Source organism: Pantherophis guttatus, chromosome 2, assembly GCF_059756535.1.
Source record: "Pantherophis guttatus breed Tessera chromosome 2, ASM5975653v1, whole genome shotgun sequence".
Lineage (NCBI taxonomy): Eukaryota > Metazoa > Chordata > Lepidosauria > Squamata > Colubridae > Pantherophis > Pantherophis guttatus.
The window spans coordinates 288,086,541-288,108,485 of record NC_142064.1 but is presented as its reverse complement, the minus strand read 5'-3'; the positions used below and the strand labels follow the sequence as shown (position 1 = coordinate 288,108,485).

General features: G+C 41.8%; 1 protein-coding gene across 1 annotated transcript; it reads right to left on the bottom strand.

Moving 5' to 3' along the window:
• Nucleotides 1-1,619: 1,619 nt before the first annotated feature.
• LOC117662561 (uncharacterized) lies at nt 1,620-19,931 on the bottom strand. Its single transcript, XM_087885379.1, has 10 exons — nt 19,728-19,931; nt 17,087-17,650; nt 16,807-16,927; nt 16,604-16,686; nt 14,783-14,912; nt 10,903-12,575; nt 6,287-6,709; nt 5,779-6,132; nt 5,314-5,443; nt 1,620-2,623 (listed from the first exon to the last, which is right to left on the bottom strand). Exons 2-10 carry the CDS (start codon nt 17,495-17,497, stop codon nt 1,710-1,712), a joined length of 4,239 nt encoding a protein of 1,412 aa, XP_087741505.1. The 5' UTR covers nt 17,498-17,650; nt 19,728-19,931; the 3' UTR covers nt 1,620-1,709.
• Nucleotides 19,932-21,945: the final 2,014 nt, after the last annotated feature.

Sequence of the window (21,945 nt, the reverse complement as noted above, 5' to 3'; positions counted from 1 at the left end):
TATGTGCTTCCACAAATACGTGCACACAGGAGGCGGTGTGTGTGTGTGGACTTGTGGCAAGCACATGGAGACTGGCCGCTATGCTTCACTCTGCCCAGTAACAGCTGCAGCTTGTTGGCCTCACCCCACCCAGCCTGCGCACGCACAGCTTCTTCACCTTTTTGCCTGACCTTTTGCTTCTCTGCCCAGTATCGCCACTTCACCTGGCCTTGCACCGCGGTGGCGTTGGCAGCAGCCTGGAAGAGGAGGTAAGTGGACGCCCCAGTGGTGAAATCTGAACTGGTTTGCTATGGTTCACTGGCTGCGCATGCGTGGTGTGTGCCAAGTGCGTGGTGTGTGCGTGCTAGCGCAGTGCGCGTGCATGCAGTGTGCGCCAAACACGCACACATTTATTTACTTATTTATTTATTTAATTATATTTCTATACCGCCCTTCTCCTGCGGGACTCAGGGCGGTGTACAGCCAGAATAAAACATAACATATAAAATTTAAAAACATTTTAAAAAACAATTAAATAATTTTGGCCCGAATTTAAAACAACCCAATTAAAACCGAAATTTGATTAAAAAACTAAGAGGATGGGATCAAGCCAGCCCAGCTAGATGGAACAAGTGTGTCTTCAGGGCCCGACGAAAAGTCCGGAGGTCTGATATCATGTGTATCTCAGGGGGCAGGTCATTCCAGAGGGCAGGCGCTGCCACAGAGAAGGCTCTCCCCCTGGGGGTCGCCAGCCAGCACTGCCTGGCCAACGGCACCCTGAGGAGGCCGTCTCTGTGAGAGTGAACCGGTCGGTGGGAGGCTATCGGCGGCAGAACGCGGTCTCGCAAATACCCCGGCCCTAAGCCATGGAGCGTGTTGCGCACAAAATGCATGCTGCACGCATGCGTGCGTGCACAGTACGCACCAATTGCAGGGAAAAATGAGCCTTCGGAAGGCAAGTATAACAGCGGGGGGGGGGGAACAGCTGTGCTGTGTGATTTAGATTTCTAGCGATTTTAATTCGGACGGCAGAGCTGATAGTCAGAAATACCAGTTCTGGTAGGTTTTTTTTACTACCAGTTTGTCCGAACCGGTAGTTTTTATCACTACCGGTTTGCCTGAACTGGTGCGAATCGGTAGGATTTCACTGTTGGGATGCCCCCTCTGGGAAGCAGGGCTGGGCTGGCCTGGGGGATCCCAGTGCTCGAGGGCTGGACCGTCCCAAGTCAACCACGGTCAGTGAGCAGCATCAAGCTGGCCACACCCATCCAGTCAGACACATTCAGTTAGTGGCATCAAGCTGGCCATGCCCACCTGGCTCCCCGAGGTCAACCACAGCCCTGATGCGGCCCTCTATGAAATTGAGTTTGACACCCCTGTTCTATGGAAAGAAAGGATGCTGCTTGTTCTTTCCACACTCCAGGCATTTATATGGTTTCTCCTATGTGCGGATTCTCTTACGGCAAATCAGAGACTCATTTTCCCCAAATCTCTTTCCACACTCTGCGCATTGATATCACTTTGCCTGTGTGGATTTTTGTATAAGAAATAAGGTTGGTTTCTGACTGAAGCTCTTTCCATACTCCATGCATTTATAAGCTTCTCTTCTATATGGATCCTAATGTGAATTGTAAGGGATCCATTTTCACTAAAGCTTTTTCTACACTCTGTGCACTTATATGGTTTCTCCCGTGTAGAACCTTTTATGGGAGATCAGTTAACTGCTTTCATTAATGCGTTTCCCACATTCCATGCATTAACAGGGTTTCTCTCCGGTTGTGTATTCTTTTATGGGAAATAAGGTGGTTTCTCTTTCTGAACATCTTTTCACACTCTGTGCATTTATAGGGTTTCTCTCCTGTATGGATCCTTCTATGGGAAATAAGGTTGGTGATCTGACTGAAGGTCTTTTCACATTCTGTGCATTTATAGGGTTTCTCTCCCGTATGGATCCTTTTATGGGAAATAAGATTGGTGCTCCGACTGAAGGTCTTTTCACACTCCGTGCATGTATAGGGTTTCTCTCCTGTATGGATCCTTTTATGAGAAATAAGGTTGCTGCTCCGACCAAAGGTCTTTTCACACTCTGTGCATTTGTAGGGTTTCTCTCCTGTATGGATCCTTTTATGGTATGTAAGGAAATTGTTCTTGCTGAATCTTTTTCCACACTCCGTGCATTGGTACGGTTTCTCACCTGTGTGGATCCGTTTGTGGGAAATAAGCAGACAATTCCATTTGAAATTCTTTCCACATTCTGTGCACCTATAAGGTTTATCTCCCATACTGTCCCTTCCAGGTAAGGGAAGAATAAGGATCTCACTGTGACCTTTTTCATCTTCCTTGTATCCATATTGTTCTGTAGAATGAGTTTGGTAATCGTTCTTTATATCTGATTTTTCTTCAAATGTTTTCACTCTGTTCTCAAAATACTCTTTGTTTTTTATTCCAGTTTGATTTTGTTGTGCAGTAAAATCATTTATACTCCAAAAATGCTGGGAAACTAAGCTTTTCTGATTTCCAATTTGTGATAAATTTCTTTGGCAACATTCTGTTTCCTTCTGATCTGTCATTTTTTCTGCTCCTTTCACAGGCCAGATTGTCTGGAGTGTTATCTCACAAGTCTCATTCCGTAGCTCATTCACTCCTTAAAAGAAAAAAAGAAATAAATAAGAGTTTCACCCATGATCCACAAACCAAGCAGAAAGGAAGGGAAATTAATAGATAATCTGGCTCTTATGGCAAAGAGGAAGGCATCTCATTCATGAAAAACTGAAGTTAATATAAATTAGCATCATCATTATGATTTAAACCAGTGTTTTCCAATCTTGGCAGTTTTAAGATGTGTAGACCTCAATCCCCAGAATTGAAAGAATTGACATCCACAGATCTTAACATTGCCAAGGTTAAGACACACTGATCTAGCCCTAATCCTAACTTTTAAGATATTTAAATTTAGTAGATGGAGCAGTGCAGTTGTGCAGTGAGCCAGAGAAGTTAGGGTTGATTGGTTGGAGAGTGCTGGCTCCTGTGTGAGGCAATCTATGCTGTGATTGTATGCTTTGGGTATGGAGGGGGAGCTTCCATTTTTTGCCTTTTTCTTCTATGCTGTTTGCTTTGCAATTTACCTCATGATGCTCCAGTTTGCCTGACTATCGCGTCTGCTGTAAATATAGATGTAAAATATATTTATTTATGTAAAACTACAAGTTTGTGTCAGTGTCTCTGACTTCATTTGGACACCTGCTGCGCAATGCCCTGACAGGTTATTGGTCCAGAAGCATTCTGAAGAGTCAGTGGTAAGTTTTTCTGAGGTAAAAGTTTATCCGTGAGCTTGAGGGAGGTTGAGGATGGTTGGCTTATAATGACAGCATGATGCTGTCTGTTACAGGAAGGCGGATTTCCTTTGGCTCATCTTAATAGGTTGAATTATCCCTAAAAATGGAGATATTTCTGTGGAGGGAGGATTTGCAATCCTCCAACAGATCTCAGTGAGGAACAGCAAAAGTGAAATGAAAAAGCTCTAGCCAGCATAATTTTATCCTTGGAAGATAGGCAATATGTGTGGGCTAATATCTACTAGAGAATGCTGGTTTGCCTTACACAGAATTTATGTAAGAGAGATGGCAAGCAGCAAATTAACTCTCACCAGAAAACTTTATAGAGCAAGGCTAAAATCTGGAGTGTCTCTCAGAACACTTCTAGTCCATTCACACAGGTACGTTAAACAGAAATCTGAGAGTACAGCTTAGGATCTGAGCACAGCTCAGAGGAATATTTACAAAGTGAGATTCCAGTGAAACAGGAACAATTTATTCCAAGGAAGTCTGAAAAAGCAAACAAAGTTCCTCCAGAAAGATTCACAGTTGATGAGGTAAAAGTATGTAACGTATTTTATGAGCCCCAAATTAACACAAGTATTAAATTTACCTCTGGCAGAACAAGAGAAATGGAGAGAGGCTATGGATGAAGAAATGTTGTCAATGCAAAAATAGAAAGTTTTCACTCCCATCAGGTTACCAGAGGGTAACAAAAAGCTGTTGGGTGCAGATGGGTGTACAAAAAAGAAACTTTTGATGAATGATGAAGTACAATATAAAGCAAGGTTAGTTGCTCAAAACGTATACAACAACACTGGTTTTGGAATTAAAAGAATACTATGTTATTTAAAGGGAACGATGGATTTGGAATTGCATTTAAAACCAACAAATGAATTTGAATGGAAATGTTTTGTTACCAGTGATTGGGCTAATGAGGTATAAGATAGACAATAAACATCAGGATTTGTTGTAATGTTCGTAAATACACAAGTTGGTTGGAAATCTAGAAAATAGACTTGAGTTGCCATTTCTACAGCTGAAGCAGAATTCATAGCATTATCAGAGTTCTGTTCAGTGACAACATACTATATACAATTGTTAAAACATTTGGATATTAAAGTGAAAGGAGCTATACCAGTATTTGAAGATGTATACAAATGGCAACAGCTGAAAGAGTAAAAATCAGAAGGAAACATGTTGACATAAAATATCGTAATGTCAGAGAAGTAGCAAAAGAAAATGTAATAGACCTAATTTATTGCCCATCGGAAGATAATTTGGCTGACCTCATGACAAAGCTATTGGGTATACAGAAATACAAGGATCTTGTGAAACAACGTTTAAATGCTGTCCATTATAAATTGGAGAGGTGTTTGATATTTAAATTTAGAAGCCGGATCAGTGGGGTTGTGCAGTGAGCCAGAACACAGGATATATGATTGGTTGGAGAGTGCTGGCTCCTGGATGAGGCAATCTGTCCTATGATTGGTTGCTGTGGGTGTGGAGGGGGAGTTTCTTTCTTTTTTTTTTGCCTTTATCTTCTGTGCTCTGTGTGCACTGTGATTTACCTCATGATGCTCCTCTTTATCTGACTATCTTATCTGCTGTAAATATAGATGTAAAATATATTTATTTATATAAAGCTATAAGTTCGTGTCAGTGTCTCTGACTTCATTTGGACACTTGCTGCGCATTTCCTTGACCCTAATCTAACCTACTGGTTTCATCTTTTCCTAGAAGCAGGGATATCTTTTGAACAGAAATAGCCAATTTTACCCTATCACAAATGTCTCCTCTAAGCATCTGATGGTCCAACAGAGGTGCAGTGGTTAGAATGCAGTACTGCAGGCTACTTTGAATCTCACCAGGTGTAAGGTTAACTCAGCCTTTCATCCTTCTGAGGTTGGTAAAATGAGGACCCAGAATGTTGGAGACAATATGCTGATTCTGTAAACTGCTTAAAGAGAGCTGTAAAAGCACTGTGAAGAGGTATATAAGTCTAATTGCTATTGCTTACCCAGAGAGGCCACATTCTGAGAATTCTCCTGCATGACTTCCCTGTAGAGGACTTTTTGGGGGGGATCCAGCTGAGACCATTCAACCTCGGAGAAATACACTGCCACCTCCTCGAAGGACACAAGACCCTCCTGGACAAGGAAAAACAGGACCCTGTTAACCAACTGCTCAAGGAATTACATGTAGACCATGATACCTTATCAGGGATTAACTCTCTTCCCTGAACAGGTACATGAAATTGCCTAGGTAGCGTCTAGACCAGAACTTCTCAACTTTAAGTCATGTGGACTTCAAAATTGAAGTTCAAAGTTCAAAATTGAACTTTAACAAGCAGAGAGATAAGCTAAGTGTAACCGGTCAAGGACTGAACCCACATTTTCCCTTTTCACGTTGGTTAGAAGCAACAATATTATACTTCAACCCCACAACAAATCAGGAAGCCTCAAAACAGTTCTTTGCAACTTACTGAAGCTTCTCCTCCTATCTGAACAACTGATTCAGTTACTTTTTCAGCTCCACCGGTACAAGGAGGGGATCCTAGAAATATCAGTGGAACTGTTATATCTTCTGCAAAGGAGACAAAAATGGTGGAATAAGTGTTTTTAAAAGCAAAATTATGCATGAGAAGATCCAGACAATGGGAGGTATTTCTAATCTTTCTGTAGAATTTCACACCGCTTGGAAGGAATACATTCTTACCCAGTGAAGTGTCCTGAAGTTGAACTTCCTCAGTGAATTTCCTAGAAAGGTGGTTCAGAGAGGAATTTGATGGATTTTGTACTCCCTTGGAATGATAAGGGACTATGCTGAAGAATGACTTCTGGAAGGGAAGTAGCAGGTAAAAAGAAAGGAGCAAGCAGCAGAAGAACCACTGTTAGCCATCTTTTCATATTATGTTGAGGAGATATTTAAGGACTCAAACACTGTTTGTAACATTAACTCCCCTTTTGTGTCTCAAAAAGAAGGTCTCTCACCTGCATCTCTGTCTTCTTCTGCTCTTCCACCTGGCCCAGGAGGAAACCTTCGGCCAGGGCCACCGCCTGAGAACTGGTCTCTGCTCCACACTCCCGAATCCAACTCTCAATTTCTGGGGGCAGGATAGTCAGGAACTGCTCCAGGATCACCAGATCCAACATCTGAGCTTTAGTATGTCTTTCTGGCTGTAACCACTGGCGGCAAAGGTGATGAAGGTGGTTACAAATTTCTCGGGGGCCCTTAGAATCTTGGTACTGGATGCTCCTGAAGAGCCTGTGCTGGACCTCTGAACTGATAGTATCCTCCTCTAGGACCTTCTGCTCAGTTTTTGCCCAAACATCCTTATAGGTCCAAGAATGAGCTTCTAGACGGCCTTTTTCAGCTCCATCAAATGCTAGATATTCCTCCATTTTCTCTATCCTCTAGCACAACTTCAAATGTAGCTAAGAAATCTTGCAGTTCTCCAAGGATCTTTTCATTCCCAGGAACTACATTGTGCAGAACTCCTAGAGAAGACTCAACAGCTCCTTCATCCCTTTTGCTCACAAGTTATTTTGGTACCTGTATGAGGATAAATGGAATAGAATACTTTATTTGGCCAAGTGTGATTAGACACACAAGAAATTTGTTTCCAGTGCAGAAGCTCTCAGTATATCTGGAAAACAACAGAGTAATAATCATAACGATAGTAATAAGGAATTGGGTAGGGCCAGCCTAGAGAAAAGAAGGACTGGGATGACATGATAGAAGTTTTCCAGTATTTGAGGGGCTGCCACAAAGAAGAGGACAATTTATTTACCTAAGCACCAGAAGGCAAGACAAGAAACAACGTATGGAGGGAAGCAACCTGGAATTAAAGAGAAACTTCCTAACAAGTGAGGACAATTAACCAGTGGAACAGTTTGCCTTCAGAAGTTGTGGGTGCTTCATCACTGGAAGTTTTTAAGAAAAGACTGGACAGCCACCTATCTGAAATGGTATAGGGTCTCCTGCTTGAGCAGGGGGCTGGACTAGAAGATCTCCAAGGTCCCTTCCAGCTGGGGTGGGGGCAACATGACTGGTCTGGAGCTTTGATTCTCACCACCCCTTCAATTCGCCTTGGGAGATCCTAGAGAGGTCGCACTTTTGGTGATGTCATTTCTTTTCCTTTTGTACCAGGAGAATCTTCAGAAAGGAATCTTTCCTTTCCCTTTTACAAATCAAGCATGCGCATGCTCAGTTGCTCACTGAAGCTGGGAAGCTGCTAGCCCTTCCAGTAGGTGCAAGAGGGAGCCCCCTGGCGAGCTCTCTGTAAAATGCAGGTGGTGCTTAAGAGCACGGTGAGGGGGGGAGGGATCGAGGAACGGAAAGAGGGATTCTCTTTCTCCTCATAAAACGTTTTCCACGATGGTCTGTGGAGACTTAAAACATATATCGACCGACTGAAGGAATTGAAATAATCATAAATATGAACCTCCCAAAGGCTCCTTTTTTCACGCACAAACCCGCTTCACTTGAGGATCTTGTCAAAGACACGGATGGACCCAGATTAAAAAGGCAGATTATTGAGGAGCCCGTCATGGCGCCAAGAAGAGGGAAAAGATGGTGGTCGTGACAGGGTGAGTCACGCGAAGGCTTAAAATTCCCACAGCGGCGAACGAATATTTCGAGAAGAGAGTCTTGAAACGGAAAACGGACTTCAAGCAACGAAGCTCCAAAAGTGTTACCTCAGAAATATCAGAATTTGTGCACAATTCATTTGCCATGGCAACACACTTCACTTCTTTACACTATCTCGGGATAAAAACAAAGGGAGGTAGGACTTTAGGTGACGTCACTCCTCCCCTCCCCCACCCCAGGAGAAGGGAATCTCTCTCCCGGTAAAACGGGAAGGCGCATGCTCAGTTTCTTCCATCTCCTCGGGCAAAACGGATGAGCGCATGCTCAGTTCCCCACTGAAGGTGGGAGGCTGCCAGGCCTTCCAGTATAGGTGTAGAGAGAGTCCCCTGGCGGGCTCTCTGAAGAATGCAGGCGGCCCTTCTATGGGCTGGGAGAAAAGAGGCTTTTCCCTCATAAAACGTAACTTGTTTCTCCGTGTTGGTCTGTGGAGACAAATGGTATACTGATAAATTGAAATAACTAGGCATGAAAAATCAATTGCATAGGTATAGAATAGGTGGTACCCCGCTCAAAAGCAGTAACCCTGAGAAGGATCCTGGAATTCTAGTAAGCAATCAGTTAAATATGAGCCTGCGGTGTGTTGCAGCTGCCAAAAAACCTAATACAACCCCTGGTTGTATAAACCAAAGCATAGAATCAAGATCACGTGAAGTGTTTGCACTGCTTTCTAATGCCCTGCTAATACCACTTAGAATATTGCATCGTTATTGGTTGCCACAATCTGAAAAGGATTTGGAGACTCTAAAAAGAGCGCAGAGAAGAGCAATGAAGATGATTAGGGGATTGAAGGCTAAGTCATGCAATGGTTGCAGGAATTGGATATGTCTAGTCTAGTGGAAAGGACTAGGGGTGACACGATAGCAGAGTTTCAATATTTGAGGATTGCCACAAAGAAGGGGGGTGTCAACCTATTCTCCAACTCACCTGAAGGAAGGACAAGAAGCAATGGATGGAAACTAATCAAGAAGCAAAATAACCACCAAACTCAGAGAGCACCAAGGTCTCATGTTCCAGTGTTGGGGCCATCACTGTAAACGCATCTTCTGCCCATGTTCCCACTTGATATGGGCATGGTACCCTAACTAGGCCCTTTCTTAATGGCCCAACAGGTGGGCTGACACATTTTAGATAAAGTGATTCCTAAGATAACCCTGGATCATTTTGAATTGGTAATAGTGGGTAATAATTCACACCTTAAATCAAGCCGGACAGCCTGTAGACCAGGGGTGTCAAACTTGATTGTCACAGGACATGTTTTTTGCCTTTGTGGAGCAGGGGTGGGTGTGGCCTGCACTTGATGTATCCAGCCCACGGGCCGCCAGTTTGATAGGCCTGATGCAGCCTTACCTGAACCTCCCAAGATTCATCATTCAAGAAAAGCTGGTTTCACGTGCTAACAATCTAGCCAATGTTTCTCAACCTTGAGCATTTTAACATGTGTGAACTACAACTCCCAGAATTCTGGGCTGGCTGGGAATTGTTGTTCCCACATGTTAAAGCAGCCAAGGTTGAGAAAGTTTTAAAGAAGAGATTGGACCACCATTTGTCTAAAATGGCATAGGATTTCCTATGCCAGCAGGGGGTTGGACTAGAAGACCTCCCTTCCAACTCTGCTATTCTGTTAAACAGAATCTCTGAAGTAGCTTCTGAGTTACCTTCAAAGGCAACTTTTAGTTGGAATAGAAACTGCTCAAAGCAGTCTGCCTCAATGTGAAATTTAGCTCTAGCTGGCGCAACAAAGAATGCAAAAGGAAAGTCTTGTTGAAAAGCAAAGGGAAAAAAAGAGGAAGAGAAAAAGGAGAAAAGGAAAGAAAAAGAGGTAACTGATCAATTTTATGGGAAACCTATTAGTGTATTCCAGTGTTGCCAATTCTGGGAGTTGAAGTCCACATATCTTGAAGTTGCCAAGGCTGAGAAACACTGATCTATCCAGATTCTTTTGCAAATATGTATTTGTCTTACAGCAGGACTGCCCAATCTTGGAAATGTTAAGACCTGTAGACTTCAACTCTTAACCATGTTGGCTGATAAATTCTGGAGTTGAAGTCTACAAGTCTTAAAGTTGCCAAAGTTGGACACCCACCTTATAGGGATCTCCCACCATATAGTAACCAATACAGTTAACAATCTTGTTAACTCTCGAGACTATTTTTCTGCTATGTATTCAAAATGGACTGTGATTAATATACATATGTGTGTAAATATATATATACCATATGTATATGTGTGCACACATGTGTATGGTTATATATTTAATTTTCTTTTGAGAATGGGCATCAACATTTCGTTTTTTAACGTGGCAGTGTGCTCACGCAAAAAAAGTGATGATAAAGGTTATCTTATCCTATCCCATCCCATCCGCAAAACTGATGTAAGCGTCTTTCTTTTATAGAAATGTTGAAAATCAGTGGCTGATATCAAGTTTATTGTCTATTTGATCAGAAGAAACTCCTCGACCATTTAGGAGTGAAGGACTGCTTTACTTGATTTTATGTTATTTTATTTATGTTGGGCCCCATGGATTTCCAAATATCTCTTTTTTCCTGATTATTTGAAATACCAACATACTCAACCCTTTAATCTTTATTCACCTGTGCATCGGAAAGAAACAAACTGACAAAAAAATTAAGGCACAAACCCTCCAAGGTTTGTAAGATTTGAGTATGTACAAATGAAGCAAATATATCTAGTACTTCTATGGTTTAGTACTCAAGTGGATCCTTGTATGTGATTTCCTCTCTCCACACTTCATGCATTTATACGGTTTTTGTGGATCGTGTATCTGAACTAAGGTTCCTACTATTCACAAAGCTCATCCCACATGGAAGGTCCCGTTCCAGACAGTCATATCACTTTTTCCGTGTGGGTTGTTTTAAGAGAAATGAGATTACTTCCTTGACTGCAGCTCTTTCTACACTCCAGGCATTTGTACAGCATGCCAGAATGGATCCTTTTATGGAAAGTAAGCTGAGTGCTCCCCCTGAAACGCTTTCCACATTCCAAACATTTCTCCAGCGTGGATATTTTGGTGGGAAATAAGTGAGCTGCTTTGTTGAAATATTCTCCCATATTCCCCACACTGATATGGTTTCTCCCCTGTGTGGATTTTTTTATCGGATGCAAGATGACTATTCCACCAGAAACTGTTTCCATATTCAAAACATATGTAGTTTTCTGTACTCTGCGGGACAGAAATGAGTGTAGAGCTTTGACTAAAAGTGTTTCCATGCTCTGGGCGTTTATAAGGCTTCTCTCCTGAATGGATCCTCATATGAATTTTAAGGGACCTATTTTCGCTAAAGCTCTTCCCACACTCCATGCATTTATAGGGTTTTTCTCCAGTGTGGATCCTTTTATGAGAAATAAGGTTGCTGCTCCGACTAAAGGTCTTTTCACACTCGGTGCATTTATAGGGTTTCTCTCCTGTATGGATCCTTTTATGGGATGTAAGGGAACTGTTCTTGCTGAAGCTTTTCCCACAATCTGTGCATTTGTACGGTTTCTCACCTGTGTGGATTCTTTTATGGGAAATAAGGTCACAGTTCCAACTGAAGGTCTTTTCACACTCCGTGCATTTATAGGGTTTCTCTCCTGTATGGATCCTTTTATGGGACCTAAGGTAACTATTCTGGCTGAAACTTTTTCCGCACTCCGTGCATTTGAATGGTTTCTCCCCTGTGTGAATTATTTTATGGCAAACAAGACGACTCCGCTTAGTGAAGCTCTTTCCACACTCTGTACATATATACGGTTTCTCCCCCGAGTAAATCCTTTTATGGGAGATCAGTTGACTGCTTTGACTAAAGTTTTTTACACACTCTGTGTATTTATAGGGTTTCTCTCCTGTGTGGATCTTCTTATGGGAAGTAAGGGACTTAATTAGCTGGAAGCTTTTTCCACACTCTATGCATTTATATGGTTTCTCCCCAGTATGGATCCTTTTATGGGAAATAAGCTGGCTTCTCTTTCTGAACATCATTTTACACTCCGTGCAGTTATAGCCTTCCTCTCCTGTATGGATCTTTTTATGGAGAGTAAGGGTGCTCCTCCGACTGAAGGCTTTTTCACACTCAGCGCATTTGTAGGGTTTCTCTCCTGTATGGATCCTTTTATGATATATAAGGAAACAGTTCTTGTTGAAGCTTTTTCCACACTCCGTGCATTTGTATGGTTTGTCACCTGTGTGGATCCGTTTGTGGGAAATAAGCAGACAATTCCACTTGAAATTCTTTCCACATTCCATGCACTTATAGGGTTTATTTCCCATACTTTCCTTTCCAGGTATGGGAAGAATAAGGGTCCCACTGTGACTTTTTTCACCTTCCTTGTATCCATATTGTTCTGTAGAATGAGTTTGGTAATCATTCTTTATATCTGATTTCTCTTCGAATGTTTTCACTCTGTTCTCAAAATACTCTTTGTTTTTTATTCCAGTTTGATTTTGTTGTGCAATAAAATCATTTATACTCCAAAAAGGCTGGGAAACTAAGCTATCCTGATTTCCAATTTGTGATAAATTTCTTTGGCAACATTCTGTTTCCTTCTGATCTGCCATTTTTTCTACTCCCTTCACGGGCCAGATTGTCTGGAGTGTTATCCCACAAGTCTCGTTCTGTTGCTCATTGGCTCCTTAAAAGAAAACAAAAGTAAAATGTGGTGAAAAACTAAGAAATAAAGGTTAAGGAATAAGAAGTGATTCTAAACATCTGGATGGAAGGTTGACATAAGCAACATTTTGAACTTCGATCATATTGATCAACATAAACAATAGTCTAAAATTTACTGAACTCCAACTTTTGATACAGATCAAATTCATAATTGAACATTTACAATGTGGAAATGCATGGTTTCTTTTTTATAAGAAATAGAATTCTTCAAATGATCCACTGATTTTAATAGAAGGGATCTATGGACAGGGTTGAATTGTGGAGTCCTGGGTGCTCCCTGAGCTTAGCAGTTTGGTTGCAGATGTTTTATTACCTAAGTAACTAGTTGTGATGTTGCTACCTAGTTGGGCAATGAAACATCTGCAACCAAACCATCAAGCTGAGAAAGCAACCAAAAACTCCATGGTTCCATTGATCTTAAACCAAAATTATATCAATGTTGTTACACATTTGTTTCCTTCATTAATCAATTCTCCTCCCTTATTATATTAGTATCAATTCTCAACATATGGAAGATTGAGGAATCATGGGTATTCAGAAAGCAGATGACAGAGCTAAGTAAGTGTCACCCATCCTTTGCTTCTGTTCCTGGACTATCTTTCACTTGCTGTTCAATCTCCTTTCACCACATGGACACGGTTGCAGAGAGAAAAAAAAATTAAACATATATAAAAATATTAGAACGATTGGTTCAAAAAAATCTGAACCAATGCCCGAGGGGATGCTAGATCTTCAAAGACTTTTAGAAAGAAGGATCAACACCATCCAGTTCTCTGAGAGAATACTACAGGTAGTTCTCGAGTTATGTCTATGAATTGCTGCAGTTTAAGTCGAGGTATCACATGACTGCACCCCATTTTTTCAGCAGTTTTTGCAACAGTTGCAAGAGAACAGGATGGTTGTTAAGCAAATCCATTTCCCCTGCATGGATGTTTTTTGCCAGAAACCTACTGGAAGTAAACGCCTGTTCCAGTAAATACTGGAACAGGCAAAATAACATCACAACTTGCAATCATGTGACTGCAGGATGTTGCAAATGGCTATAAATGGTTTTAAAATGTCCAAATGCAATTGTGCAATCTAAGGGAGGGGGTGTAGCTATCATAAACTTGAAAATAGGTCATAGGTAGCTCTGGGGAAGTCCCTTGTAACTTTGAACGGTAGTTAAGCAACTGGTTGTAAGTCAAGGACATGCTATATTCTACAGGACAGATTGAGGTTGAACGTTTAGGACAGCTAAATAGAAAGGTTCATTTATTTGAACGTCCTGGACTCCCTGATTTTCCCATGTTTGACATTAATCTGAACTACTAATGGCCAAAGCAAATAAGTGGTAGACAAGAGTGAATGGAATTCAAGGAGGGCTTGTGGATGCGAAGGGACTCAAGACCGATGATGCATTTGACCCCTCCCTCAGGCTCTACCTGGACATTCTTACATCCTCACCATTATCATCCAAACCACTGTTTCTCACCTGTGGCAATTTTAAGATGCGTAGACTGCAATTCCGAGAACTGAAGGGAATTTTGGGAATTGAAGTCCATACATCTTAAAATTCCCATGGTTGAGAAACACTGATGTAGCCCTAACCATAACTCTTACCCAAGCTACTGGCCTCATCTCTTCCTAACAGAATAATAGAGTTGGAAGGGACCTTGGAGATCTTCTAGTCCAACCCTTTGCTCTGGCAGGAAACCCTATACCATTTCAGAAAAATGGTTGTCCAATATCTTCTTAAAAACTTCCAGTGTTGGAGCAATCACAACTTTTGGAGGCAAGTTTTTCCACTGATTAATTGTCCTAACTGTCAGGAAATTTCTCCTTAGTTCTAGATTGCTTCTCTCCTTTATTAGTTTCCATCCACTGCTTCTCCTGCCTTCAAGCGCTTTAGAGAACAGCTTGACTCCCTCTTCTTTGTGGCAACCCCTGAGATATCAGAACTTTGCTATCATGTCACGGCGACTCCTTCTTTTCATTAAACTAGACGTGCCCAATTCCAGCAACCGTTCTTTATATGTTTTAGCCTCCAGTCCCCAGTCATTTTTGTTGCTCTTCTCTGCACTCTTTATAGAGTCTCTAGAAGCAGGGGGTGCCTTTTAACCAGAAATAGCGAATTTCATCCCATCACAAAATGTCTTCTCTAAGGGTCCAGCAGAGGTCGGTCCTTACCCAGAGAGGCCACATTCTGGGAATTTTCCTGCATGACTTCTCTGTGGAGGGCTTTTTGGTGTGAATCTAGCTGAGACCATTCCTCTTCAGAGAAATACACCGCCACCTCCTCGAACGACACAAGACTCTCCTGAACACGGAAAAAACAGCGACATGTTAACCAACAGCTCAAGGAATTACCTGCTAGTTCTTTCTTTCGGCGACCAATTTTTTAAAGTGGAGATCTGCACATAGGTGTTGCTGAAGGATGCAAAATATTGTATGTGAAAATAGCATGGATCGCATGAAACAAGGCTAAGAAACAATTGAGGCGAAGATGATGGGACTTGTGAAGACGGCTAAATTAACTTGCTTAATTAGAGTAAAAAGAACCTCTATGTTTATGGTTGGCTGGAAACTCCTGATTTTTTGTATAACATGAAAAAAAAAAAGTGCACTTGATTTGTGGTTTGGATGGTTAGAAAAAACTGGATATTAGAAACAAATGAACTCTTTGCAGTTTTTTTTCTTTCTTTTCTGCTTTTAATTTTTCCAAACACAAAACTAATTTCAGTGATCTTTCACGGAAAAAATAATTATATTATTCTGGATCCCTTCCAAATCTGGGCTGACCACTTCTCAGTGGCTCCACCTGATTGTTTACTATTTTGATTTATGCAGACAACCATCTCAAATGCACGGAGGCCGTTTACAACAATTCTGAGTTGCTGAAGGATGTGCCGCAAGATTTAGGTGGAGACAAATGGAAAAATGTGCTAAAACCAGATAAAAAATAAAGGAATATGGTGTTCATATACTTATTCTAAAGTCTCTATCCTGACTAGGTTTTGAGGAAAAAAACATCTTCAGGGCACTCCTTTCTATATCAGACAAAAAAATTAAATCAATCTTCAATATGGTCATAAACAAGCATTTTAACTCTTATTTTTTTCTTATGACCCTGTAGACGTTTAATTTGGAGTAGAGTGTGGGAGACTGGATGGAGGTGAGCATTTACTGGCCAGATCCCCTTTCTGACGCCTACATGGAGTTCACAGCAGATATTTTTCTTTGTGCCCTAACAGAGAAATAACTGCTGCTACCTAGGACTGAACTCTTAACCTTCCATGTGGGAAGCGAGTGTCTTTACCACTAGGCCACCACACAGTTCTTATACAATATAATATCAAGTGATAATTTTAAGTAATGCCCCCAAAGTTAGCAGGAAATAAACTGTACAGAAATTATTGAAATACCAAAAGAACAGAACAAAGAATCTATGGCAAAAATTTTCGGAACCAACTTAAAGCAATGTAAAACCATTAATGAGTAAGATCAAAGACATTAAATGAAGAATTTCAAAAGCAAAAGCAAAGATGTGTCTTACAGCCAAACTGGGTAACAAGGCATTTGCGGGGTAAAGGCAAAAAAGAAATCAAAGCCCTAATCTTTTCGATACACGCATCACATGCGGGCTGTGGTATCTTATCTGGCATTAACTCTCTCCCCACTCAAGAGCTACCTGAAACTGCCTAGGTAGCATCTAGAGCAAAGTCATGTGGACTTCAACTCTCAGAATTCTGCAGGCAGCATAAAGGGATAATATAGGGATCTAGGAGTTTGGTGGAATGCTGTCAGTACGTAGATGACATGCTTCCTAACAGAAATTGAACTATGACAAGCAGACAGCTAAGCTAAGCTGAGAGTAACTGGTCAAGTACTGAATTCACATTTCCTCTTTTCATGTTGCGTCGAAGCAATGATATTATACGTCAACCCCACAACGTATCAGGCGGCCCTCAAAATGTCTCTTTGTAGCTTCTCTGAAGTGCCTCCTCCTACCTGAACAGCTGGTTCAGTTACTTTTTCAGCTCCAGTGGTACAAGGAGGGGATCCTAAAAATATCAGTGGAACTGTTCTATCTTCTGCAAAGGAGACAAAAATGATGGAAGAAGTTAAATAATGGACGAGAAGATTCAGACAATGAGAGGTACTTGCAATCTTTCTGTGGAGTTTCACATCGCTTGGACGGAATACATTCTTACCTGGTGAAGTGTCCTGATGTTGAATTTTCTCGGAGAACTTCCCAGAAAGATGCTTTGGAGAGGAATTTGATGGCTCTTGCATTCCCTTGGAACCGTCAGGGACTATGTCCAAGAATGACTTCTGGAAGGGAAGTAGCAGGTAGGTAGAAAGAAAGAAGCAAGCAGCAGAAGAACCACTGTTAGGCATCTCTTCAAATTATGTTGAGGAGACATTTAAGGACTCCGACATTGTTTGTAACATTAACACCCCCTTTCAAGTCTCAAAAAGAAGGACTCTCACCTGCATCTCTGTCTTCTTCTGCTCTTCCACCTGGCTCAGGAGGAAACCTTCAGCCAGGGCCACTGCCTGAGAACTGGTCTCTGCTCCACACTCCCGAATCCAACTCTCAATTTCTGGGGGCAGGACGGCCAGGAGCTGTTCCAGGATCACCAGATCCAACATCTGAGCCTTAGTGTGTCTTTCTGGCTGTAGCCACTGATGGCATAGGTAGTGAAGGTGATTGCAAATTTCTCGGGGCCCCTTAGAGTCTTGGTACTGGATGCTCCCAAAGAGCCTGTGCTGGACCTCTGTTCTGATAGTGTCCTCCTCTAGGACCTCCTGCTCAGTTTTTGCCAAGATATCCTTATAGGTCCAAGAATGAGCATCTAGAGGGCCTTTTCCAGCTCCATCAAATGGTAGATATTCCTCCATCTTCTCTATCCTCTAGCACAACTCCAAATGTAGCTAAGAAGTCTTGCCGTTCTCCAAGGGTCTTTTCGTTCCAAGAAACTACATGGTGCAGAAGCCCTGGAGAAGCCTCAACAGCTCCTTCATCCCCTTTTTGCTCACAAGTTATTTTGGTACCTGCATGAGGAGAAATGGAATAGAATAGAATACTTTATTTGGCCAAGTATGATTAGACATGCAAGGAATTTTTTCCCCAGTGCAGAAGCTCTCTGTGTACAGGCAAAAACAACAGAGCAATAATAATCGTAACGATACTAATAAGAAAGAAAAGGAGAAAAGAAGGATTAGGGATGACATGATAGCAGTATTCCAGTACTTGAGGGGCTGCCACAAAGAAGAGGAGGGAGTCAACTTATTTTCCAACGCACCAGAAGGCAAGACAAGAAACAATGGATGGAAACTAGTCAAGGAGGGAAGCAACCTGGAATTAAAGAGAAACTTCCTAACAAGTGAGGGCAATTAACCAGTGGAACAGTTTGCCTTCGGAAGTTGTGGGTGCTTCATCACTGGAGGTTTTAAGAAAAGACTGGACAGCCACTGTCTGAAATGATATAGGGTCTCCTACTTGAGCAGGGGGCTGGACTAGAAGACCTCCAAGGTCCCTTCCAGCTCTATTCTGATTGATCGATAATAATAATAAAGGAAAAGAGGTTCCCAGGTCATTCATCTAAATTTTAGGATTACAGATAGCTAATGCTGCCAAAGAAGATTCTTACTCATATTTGAGTAAAAAAGTGCAGCTCACATTACACGCACAGTTGTGTCTGATGATAGCGGAGGAGAGGAGAGCAGAATGCAAAATCCTGAGGATCAAATGGTGCTTTTTCAGGAGGCAACTGGACTTTCTTGTTTTTTCTTCTGAAGACATTTCGTTTCTCATCCAAGAAGCTTCTCTAGCTCTGACTGGATAGTGGGGAATGGAAGGAGTCAGAGCTGAAGAAGCTTCTTGTCTGAGAAGCGGAACGTCTTCAAAAGAAAAAACAAGAAAAAGTCCAGTTGCCTCCTGAAAAAGCACCTTTGAGACAACTGTAGATGACAGAGAATCTCTACAGACCTTCAGGATTAACCTTCATCAAACCCTTGGAACACCACAAGAAGACTGAGGATGGTGTTCCCAATTTCAGCAACTTGACGATGGGTGGACTTCATCTCCCAGAATTCCCCAGCTGGGGAATTCTGGGAGTTGAAGTCCACCCATCTTCAAGTCGCCAAGGTTGGGAAATGCTGATTTAGGAAGTCTTCTTCTTTGGATACAACTAGATAGCAAGCTTTCCTTTTTATGTGAACATAAAACTCCCAACGACCGGTAAGATCCCACAGAGTTGGTCTCTTCCGGGTCCCGTCAATTTAACAATGCCGGCTGGCGGGCCCGCAGGGGAGGGCCTTCTCTGTGGCTGCCCCAGCTCTCTGGAACCAGTTACCTCCTGAGGTCCGGACCATCCCCACCCTATTGGCCTTCCGAAAAGCGGTGAAGACCTGGCTTTTCCGGCAGGCCCGGGGCCGTTGATCTCGCTCCTGCGATCCGGCGAGATCCGGCCATGAATGGTGTGAATGAGTTTTAATGTTTTTTAATTTTTAAATGTTTTTTATAATGACTTTAAATGCATTGTGAGCCACCCTGGGTCTTCGGAGAGGGAAGGCATACAAATTGAATTAATAATAAATAAAATAAATAAACATCCTGACATTCTCTCTCTCTCTCTCACTCACACACAGGCAAAAAACCATGCAACTAAAAGCAAAACACAGGATGACAAACCACGAGGGATGAATTCATGCAATGCAACCCCAGCTCCATCCGCAGCTGCTTTCCTGCAAAGATTCCTCCCTTCCCAGCTGGAATTTTGCAATCTCTCTCTCTCTCTCTTCCCTTCGCCTCCCCTCCCTCCCTGCAATGTTTTCCCCCAGGAAATAGAGGAGAAATGACTCCCTTGATTGCCTTCTTTTTTGGGGGGGGGATCCTTGAATTTATTCTTGGGGAGGACGATAGATAATCTGGAGCTTTGATTCTCACCCTCCCTCCTCCCCTTGCCTTGCCTTGCATGCAAAGAAGGAGTGGCAGTGCAACATGGGACCTTGGGCTCCCCCCCCCCTTCCCAGGACTCCGACTCTGGATGAAAACTTTGCAAGTTTCCACTTGCATGTCTTTGCATGGGAAGAGCCCCTCCACTGACCCACCCACCCCACAACTCACTGCTGAGTCACGTCTGGATTGCTCTCCTTGCAAAGCAGGGAAGCTTCAGTGCAAGATTCCAGGCGAAGGAATGCAGGATCCTAAAGAGGCCCGGATGTCCGGTGACGTCATTCCTATCTTTCCTTCCCCAGAAAACCCATAGGAGAAAGGAATCTTTCCTTTCCACCATGCAAAACGGGCAGGCGCATGCTCAGTTGTCCGTATGACGCTGGGAGGCTGCCAGCCCTTATAACGAGGGCAGAGTGAGCCCCCTGGTGGGCTCTCTGCAGAATGCAGGCTGTGCATTAAGATAAATGCGCGGTAAATCATAAATATGAACTCTTTTTTAAAAAAATATTTTTAAATTTTTTTTAAAAAACATACACGCAAAGAGTACATTTTTTTGAATAGAGTATTGACCGAGTCAAACTTTATACAGCTTATTTTCCCCAAATTTAATCTATATATTTCGATTTCTGCCATATTATTCCTTTTCTACTTTTTTGTTTTTCATCTCTATTTAATATTTAATATATAATCAATATTGCCATCCGCCCTAACCTCCTAATCTTATTTTATTTCATTCTCTTATTTCTCCCTTTATCACATATATTTCTCAGTGTTGCCTTTTTTCTATTGAAACCCTCATATCTATTGAAACACAATCATTTCCATCCTTAATTTCTAATTTTTAACTTAATATTTCACAATTTTTTCTTAATATCAATTATTTTCTTGTTTGGACCAATTTATTATATCTTATTTCCCTGCTAATCACTTTACCATTTTACCAAAAACAATATATTTCTTCAAATTTATTTTCCACACCACCTTCTTAAAATAGAAATATCTTGTTCCATTTCAATTTCATTTAGATTTCCATTTCTTAACCCCTTCTAAATAGATCATTTTATATTTCACAATTTATATCCTCATTTCCATTTTTCTTCCCCTCTGAATAAATAATTTCAATTAGCATTTTGCATTACCTTGAATTCAGTTTTTACAATACTAATGTTAATACAATCACCAATATTAATAGTACTTATTCCATTTCAATTTCATTTCAATTTCTATATTTTATCCCCTAATAATTTCAATTATCATTTTACATTACCTTACATTCAATTTTTACAATACTAATATTAATACAATTCTATACATATCCTTTCCTTCTTTCCATTATTGTTCTCCATTCTACCATTCATGTTACACAATGTTTCAATTTATTCAACTATTACAATCACCAATATTAATAATAATATAATTCACTTGTTACTATAAGTAGATAACATATTACCCTTCCTCCTTTCCATTAATTACTCCTTTTAACCATTTTCTCTTGATCCATCCAAGAAACCACCTCTTAAAATCCTCTTTTTATTGCATTCTCACGTTTTCTTTTTTTTCTTTTTGTTATTGTTATGTCTTTTTCTCCTGTATCCTTCCTTTAACTTTTAAATCCATTACTCGCTTTACTTGCCCTAAATTCCTGTCTGATCTATTTCCCTTTTCTCCTCTCACCTTTCTTATTTCCCCACTGTTAATCTCAGTGTAATCATTTAATATTTTTCTCTACTCAATCCGATTCCGACCGGACACAGGTGAGGTCTTATATCAAGACCTACCTAGTGGCGATAAAAGCGGTGAAATCTAACTATTTTTCCGCTCTTATCGCATCTGCAGAGAACCGTCCAGCCGCCCTGTTTAGGATGACCCACTCCCTTCTTCGGGGGGCGGGGAGTGCGGGAAGATCCCTTGCAGGGTTGAGCTGAGGATTTTGTGCAATTCCTGCATGATAAAGTCGCTCGGATTCGGGATGGCTTGGACTCCGATTGGATGAGTCCAGGAGAGGAGATGAGGGCAGGTCTTGAGAATATTATCTGGGAGGAGTTTGATCCTGTGGCTCCCGAGGATGTGGACAGGGTTCTGGGTAAGATTAGTGCCGCCACGTGTTTATTGGACCCGTGTCCCTCCTGGTTGGTACTGGCCTCCCGGGAGGTTACACGAGGCTGGCTCCAGGGAATTATAAGTGCTTCTCTGAGTGGGGGTGCCTTTCCTGCCGCCTTGAAAGAGGCGGTAGTGAGGCCCCTCCTCAAGAAGCCTTCCCTGGACCCGGCTGAATTAGCCAACTACCGTCTGGTCTCCAACCTTCGTTTTGTGGCGAAGGTTGTTGAGAGTGTGGTGGTACGACAGCTTCCCCGACACCTGGATGAAGCTATCTATCTGGACCCATACC

What these genes read in the sequence shown, in the direction of transcription:
- LOC117662561 (XM_087885379.1), bottom strand. Translation starts at nt 17,497, where the DNA reads ATGGAGGAATATCTACCATTTGATGGAGCTGGAAAAGGCCCTCTAGAT. An exon ending in AGAAGAAGACAGAGATGCAG is followed by an intron (nt 16,928 to 17,086) that starts GTGAGAGTCCTT and finishes CTTCCCTTCCAG; the next exon opens with AAGTCATTCTTGGACATAGT. An exon ending in AGCACTCAGCTTACTTTCCA is followed by an intron (nt 6,710 to 10,902) that starts TAAAAGGATCCA and finishes AAGTTGTGCTAG; the next exon opens with AGGATAGAGAAAATGGAGGA.